This window comes from Fukomys damarensis, unplaced genomic scaffold (genome assembly GCF_012274545.1).
Source record: "Fukomys damarensis isolate Sample0158 unplaced genomic scaffold, DMR_v1.0_HiC HiC_scaffold_30, whole genome shotgun sequence".
Lineage (NCBI taxonomy): Eukaryota > Metazoa > Chordata > Mammalia > Rodentia > Bathyergidae > Fukomys > Fukomys damarensis.
In genome coordinates, this window is record NW_022900942.1 from 67,210,513 (window position 1) to 67,217,482 (window position 6,970).

The 6,970-nt window shown below is 53.4% G+C and overlaps 1 protein-coding gene across 1 annotated transcript in view; it reads left to right on the forward strand.

Moving 5' to 3' along the window:
* Positions 1-5,903: 5,903 nt before the first annotated feature.
* LOC109118528 (translation initiation factor IF-2-like) overlaps positions 5,904-6,970 on the forward strand; it is a 7,242-nt gene continuing 6,175 nt past the window's right edge. The window contains exon 1 of the mRNA XM_033757421.1: positions 5,904-6,919. Within this exon, the coding sequence (XP_033613312.1) occupies positions 6,719-6,919 (201 nt within the window). The 5' untranslated portion in view covers positions 5,904-6,718. The remainder of the gene's footprint in view (positions 6,920-6,970) is intronic.

Genomic DNA, 6,970 nt, shown 5'->3' on the forward strand with positions numbered 1-6,970 from the left:
CCTATTATGTGCGAGTTACTTTTACATACACTACATTGTGTTGTCTTCAGCACCCCAACCCCGCCCCCACCTGCAATACTGGGGATTGAAGCCAGGGCCTCCATGCTGAGCCATCATCCATATTAGGTTGCCCAGGCTCCAACTATCCTGCCTCAGCTTCCCAGTGTGCTGGGTGGGATTAAAGAGTGTGTGCCATTGTGCCCAGCTCCTTTCAGACTTCTTAGCCCAGATGACAATGTGGGGGAAATGGCTTTGTCCACATTGACTGTGCGAGAGCTACGGAGGAGGAAGTGTGTTGATGGTGTCGAGTTTGGTGATGGGCCTCGCCTTCGTCTGTCACTCAGTCCCGGGAGTGCAGTTCCGATGTGCTTGTCCAGCTTTGAATGCCCGAAGAACGTGCTTCTGAAGCCTGTGACCGTAGTGGCGGAGGGGTAGAAGCAGTGTGGGTGTGTGTCAGCCACATTACCAGCTGCAGTGGTAGTTGGCATTAGTTTCTAACCTGAAACTTGAGCGATTGCCTGGCAGTGTGGCAGGAACCTGGACCTGCTGGAGCTAGGTTACCGTTCAGGCTGTCACTTTCCTGGGCGTGTCCCGGGCAGCTGTGCTGTGTGCCCTAGTGACCTCAGTTACAGGGCCGGTATAGTCCCTGAAGGGCTCAGTGGTGGGGTGCACAGCTCGCAGGGCAGACTTCATTCCGCACAAATCGCGCTCAACAAATAGCAGCATTACGTATATGGATGAGGTGAGAGCCTGGAAGTTGACTATTTGGGTTAAAAAGACACAAGCTGGCTATGTGGCCTGTCAGCATTTCGAATCTAACTGGTTATGCAGCGCACGGTGCCACCTAATGACGCAGCAGCCTTCTGTCGAGCACCTGCAGAGAGGCAGTGGGAAAGCAGCCTGGGCTCGGGAGGAAAAACTTGCATTCAGATCCTGACCTTGCTCCTGACTCACGGGCACCCGTGCGCAAACCGTGGAACCTCTCCAAAGTGCGGTTCTGTTGCCCCAGTGCCTTCTGAGTTTCACTCTTCTAAACTTGTGTGATGCCAAATGCCTAGGGAAGTTGTACAGATTACATTCTTACTCCGTCTTTGGATCTTGTAGACCAAGGCGCCCCAGAATTAGGATGAGAAAAGATGACCTTGAGGTGGAAGATGGAAAGTACTTCAGAGGTGGGCCGTTCTTGCAGGAGAGCACCTGTCTTAGCATGTGCAGTCTTTGTTGGTCAGCTCTGAATGTGCAGGTCGTACTTGTAGATCACAGTAGTACCCCACCCATGGATTCACTTTCCTGTTACGATCAGCTGAGTTCAAATCCACTGTGGAGAATTCTAGAAACAAGGCGTGTGGTTCTTCCACCTTCTCAGTGTCAATCAACTGAGGTTTGAAAATATGGAGTGGAAGACTGCAGAAGTAACTGGTTCTGTATGTTTGAAAATGCGCAGCTCTGGGAAGCGTGGTGACCTTGAGCCCCTGCTCTGAGGCAGCAGGAGTGGGAGTCACCCTCTGCCTGTGGGAGTCGGTAGGAGGCGTCTCGGTTATCAGCTGCCACCATGTCGCAGGACTTGTGTGCAGGCACCGTCATTTTACTTCTTGTGGCCTCAATGATGAGAGTAGGGTCTCGGCAGAGTCTGCCGTTCGTGTAAGGGGCTGTTGCGTTCGATGCCTGCTCTGCTGGCAGCCGGTGCCAGTGCCCTGAGAGCCTGTGACGGGCGAGGCTAAGCTGTGGTGCCGTGGCTTGCATCTCTGAGGTGTTTCTGGGCTTTCTGTCCATGAGGGATTCGCCACGGTCAGTCGAGAAGTGTCAGCGTGGGAGGTTGGAAATGACTGGAAAGCACATTGTAGGAAAATTTCCAATGGCTCTCTCCAGAGAGAACTTACAGCCTTTTAAAGGCCTAGGTGCATGTCAAATAGATATATTTAATGTCAGATGTAGTGTAAATATGAGTAGTAATAAAATCAACATGGTTATTTTGTAAATCAATTAAAATTATATCAGTAGAATCCATTTTTTTAAACCTGGAAACAGTTTTTGAAGTTGTAAGGAAGTCTCCAGAAGGTGCCCATTCACTGATGGTGAGCATTTGGCGGTTACTCGTGGTGGTCCCATGCACGCACATTTATACCCCTGCCTTGTATTTGTGTGAGCCGTGCACGTGTGCATTCACAGTGTGTGTACACACACAGGTGTGTAGATGCTGCTCACATGCATCCAAGAGAAGTTGTGTGTGTCAGGTAATGCGCATGCCCCCTGACCTCTGTAGTACGCACTTCCTCAGGACCAGGCTGCTGCCTCTGTGGCTACAGTGCAGCCACCAGCCTTAGTAAACTGAAGGTTTTTGCAGCCCCACCCCCCACCCCTGTCGCGTTGACTGCATCACCGTGATGCCTCCAGCCCCTGCCCCTTCCCGCACAGGAACCAGTGTGGGCTCGCATGCTGCGCTGGTCACCATGTCTCGTTAGTCTCGGAAGAAGGCAGTCATCTGCTCCCACCTTAGGAGAGGGCTGTTCCACCTCTGGGCTTTCACAGGCTCAGTTCCTGCAGACAGGATGGGGTACTTCAGGATCATGTCTCCGACCCTGAGGCCTACCTGCCCTTTGGCTGGGGGACCTACTCTGAGGCTGAGACTCAGTCCCACTCCCTGGGCATGTGTGCCAGCTTCGTCAGGGCCTCGCCCTTGTACACAGGGTCTAAGAAGTGCTGCGTGGGCTCCCTGGAAGGCTGGCTGGAATTCCGAGGCTAACACCGCCGCCTGCCGAAGACAGTGAAGGCACAAGGTCAGCGCCACACTGGTGCACAGTGTCCAGCGTGGTCTCGCTTGTCCTGCAGTCCTGTCGTTGCCTTTCTTGGGGAGAACTTAGGATGGTAAGGTCTCCGGAGCTGCAGTGCTGGGTGCATTGCTAAAGCTCACACGGGTGTCCTCCTCAGATAAGCACCGTGCTGTCCTTGCTCACCGTATCTGTGTTTCACAAGATCTGTTGTGAGTACACCCGAGTTCTGATCTGAATGCCACCCAGAGAGGAGATTTGTTCAGCTGCTCTGCGGTGACCGGGGAGGTCTGCCCACCTCCTCCTGCCTGGAGCAGTGTGTGCTGTCACCAGGGCCTGGGCCTGCAGGAGGTGCCACAGAACCTGCTCCTCGGAATCCAGTGACCGTGGCATGGCCTGGCAGGACAGGTTCCTTTTATTTGGATAAATCCTTGAACATGTGTAGAAAACATCTGGAGCATTTCAGTGTAAAAATCATTTCTAAGTCTTCCAGTCTATGCGCGGGCATTTTGAATCAACTTGAAGCTGCTTTCTGTAAAGTGATTTTCTGATGTGTTTGCTGAGAACCGTGATGGCTGAGGACCAGCATATCCTCTCCTTTGGACCAGGTTCAGTCTGGTGTGCCCTGGCTGGGTGAAAGAAACCCTGTCCAACCCTGCTTCCCTCACCCTCGTTTGCTTGCTCAGAGCCGACCCAGAGCATTGACAGCATCAGGCAGCTTATGTGGGGAGAGGCTTCTAGTGGCTCTGATTTTATGCCATTGTTTTGCTAGGGGACCACAGCCCTCTAGAAGCTTGGTCCTGATGTGTGAGAAATGTGCGTCAGCCCACAGGTGATGGCCCATGGATGCTGCTGCTTAAGACCTTTGTTTGTACCCAGACTTCACCCCTCTGCCTCCTGTAGTCAGATGCCACACAGTGGCTAGAACAGCGTGCATTTATGATCCTAAAACCAGACTCACTGGCTGAATGTCTGCAGGGCTTCGTGCTCCTGGGACCCTAGGGGAGAATCACATCCTCTCCTCTCCAGCCACCACGTCCCTCAGCCCCGTCTCCTTCCTCCTGCTGAGCATGAGCCCCGGGAGGACCCGGCCTGGGAACCCACACCCTTGTAGAGCCACATCGCATGGTGCGAGGTGTGGTGTGGGTTTGGGGTGCATCCTTCCTTCGACCACAGGAGCCCTCGCCTCCCATCACGCGTTCTTCAGGCTGGACGCCAGAGCCTGAAGACTCCATTTGACTCATGGGCCGGAAAGGACCGAATCGGAGTCCAGTGAAACCAGCCTCACCAGACCGGACCAGTTTGGTCTCCTTCCATGTCGTTCAGGCTCCTGTTGTGTTGGAGTTTGGAACAGTGACATTGTGCTCTGCTCCGGAGCCTGTTGCGGCATTGGCTTACCCCGGCTGTCGAGGGCCCCTGGAAGGCCACTGGCTTCCCGGTCAGGGCTCCTGCTTCCCACCGTGAATGTGCAGATCCCCTGTATCCCAGACCAGCCAGGCCCAGCTTTCTCCCTGGCAATGCAGTGGAGCTCCGTTCTCTCCTTCTGAGGCTGCCTCTTGCGTGCGGGGGCCAGGGGGTTGGGGCTGAGGTCCCCAAAGGAGTTCGCTTCCCCTCTCTGCCCAAAGTTTACCCTTCTGCTCCCCCCAAGCCCTGATATCTCCCCGAATCCATTGCACACCGGAGTAGATGGAGCTGCTTCTGCGCCTGAGGATTCAGCCAACCACAGATCGAAGACATTCAGGAAGAACTTGCATCTGACCCAAATGTGTGCAGATGTTTTTCTTGTATTCCCGCAAGCGCTGAAGTATAACACTGACTTAGGTGGCATCTGTGTTGTGGTAGTAGTGGTTACTCATTTAGCAGTGACTTAAAGCAAGCCGGAGAACGTGTGTACTGTGTGTCAGCACCGCACCATGTGGAAGATCTTGGCATCTGGGGCATTTTAGAAGCACTCTGGCCACACTGGGATGAGTGTGTGCCCCAAACTGACTCTGGTCTTCCAGGGTCCTCCACATCCTGACAATGTCCTTGGGTCAAACCTGGGGGTCATCTGTGACTTTTCTTTCGTCCACCACACCCAGTCTTGTAAAAAATCTGTTAGCTCTCCCTTCAGAGACACCCACAAGCCTCTGCTCGCTGCCGCCTCCTGACTCCCACCGCCTCATCCTTCATTTCCTCCTTTCTGGGGTCTCGGGCAGTTCTCCTTGACCTGACTTGCTCTTAGGACAGGAAACAAGTGAAAAGCTGTTTCCTATGCCCGAGGGGCCGGGGCCTTCCTCATTTCCTTAGGAGTTGGTGCAGACCTTACAACACCTGCCCCACCCTCTGCGGGCCGGGGCGTGGGGCGTGGGTGTGTTCCGCTTTCCCAGGGCACACCTGGTGGACATTTGGGCCGACTGAGTCACTGGCCAGCAGGAGCCACCTGCTCCATCCTTGTGTTCTGGGGAACCCCCTGTTCTGGACTCCATCATCTGGTGTGGAGGTGGCTGTGGAACTCTGGGTCAACGTTCCACCACAGTAGTGGTGATAGAGGAGTTTTACTGATTTAAAAATAGGAATCACCTTGTTCCTGTTTTTCAGGGTCGTCAGGCTTCAGTCTTCCCCAGGAAGGGCTGAATGGCTGGATCACCTGCGGAATGACCCTCGCGGTGGGGACCTCAGGGAACTTTAGGAAGACAGGCATCTTCCACTCGTGTCACGTGGAGCTTGTGGGCTGACAACTCTCTTTGTCCATAAACTGTTGGCAGTTGAGCTAAATCATTCTTTCTTTTGAAATTCAATATCAACCATGATATTTTAACTGTTGTGATATGAGATGTGATCGAAAGATATGGTGAATGTTTATAAAACCTGTCACAGTAAAAGATATTGCTATTAATGCCCCTCAGAACGCCCCCCAACAAACACACTGTCCCGTGTCCTTGCCACTTTCTGAAGCCAGGACCGGCAGTGTTTCCCCTTCATCTTTGGGAACATATTTCACATTCCCTGGGGTTCATGCCTGAACCCCCAGATTGTATCACTCTATCTCGGTTCCCCTGTCCATATGTACCTGGCATTTAATTTATAAAAGAGACAGTAACAGCTAATGAAACAGAACAAGATTGTTAGTATTCTCTAGGAAGAGCGACGTAAGTTGTCTTCCTCACTTGCCCTCTCTTCCGCAGAGCCAAGTTGGCAGCTTCAGGATTTTCGCGTGCAGGGCCAGCGTGAGGGTCGCAGGAGGGCCACCCGCACAGCACTGTGACGGGACAGGCGCTCTGATAGCCTTGCTGCTACCAGGGGACTTGCAGCTGTGGACCTTGTGGACGGAAGGGGGCTTCACATCGGGTAGGAGTCGTCAGGTGCTTGGAAGGGTGGCCTGGGGTCCACAGGCGGCCACGGGAGGCCTGGCCCATTCTACCCAGGCTGATGCCGGGCTGGGGCCGCGCCCCACTCGGCCCTCACTCAGAAACTGGGCTTGTGGGCTTTCCAAGAAGCCACAGAAAGATTGGGCACTCAAAAAGTGGTTTGTTTTCCTTCGACAGCCACAACGCCCCATATTCTTTCATTTTTCTCGAAGTTAAACTGTAAGCATTTAAAAGCGAATTTCATTCTTAACTAGTAAAGGCAGTTGAGCCACTGCAACTAATTGTTGTAAAGCTCGAACCGGGCACCAGGTGGCAGTGTGGTCTCGTGTCTGGAGGCCCGGGGGGCCTGGAGAAGCCCTGCCGGTTTATCCCATCCGGACTAATATGTAAATTCCTCTCACAAACCCACACCTCAGACAATATCAAGCGGTGCTTTTAAATACAAACTGTAATAATCACAGCGAAGGAAGCTTTCATCTCGAGTCTAAGGGTAGATGGAAAGCGTTCTCTTCCTCCCTCAGTAGAGATCAGATAGCTGAAATAGTTTGCTTCCCGTGTGAAATTGGCTAATTACAGTGATAATGTGGGCAGGCCCTCGGGATGACTAGATACGGAGAACGAGACCGGAGTCGCATTCCTAGCTTTCATCTAGGTGATCGAGTTGTTTCAAGTGTTTCTCTAATGCCTCATAATGACGCGGCATCGCGTCTGTCTGCAGGGCTCCCCCGGTGTCCGCGACTGACAGAAGGCCGCCCGGGCCAGGTCGCGGAGCCTGGACGAGGACTTCACTGCAACAGCCATGTAAGAAGCAAAACCGCTGATGCCGCCGTCCTCGGAGCGCAGGGCGGCCCT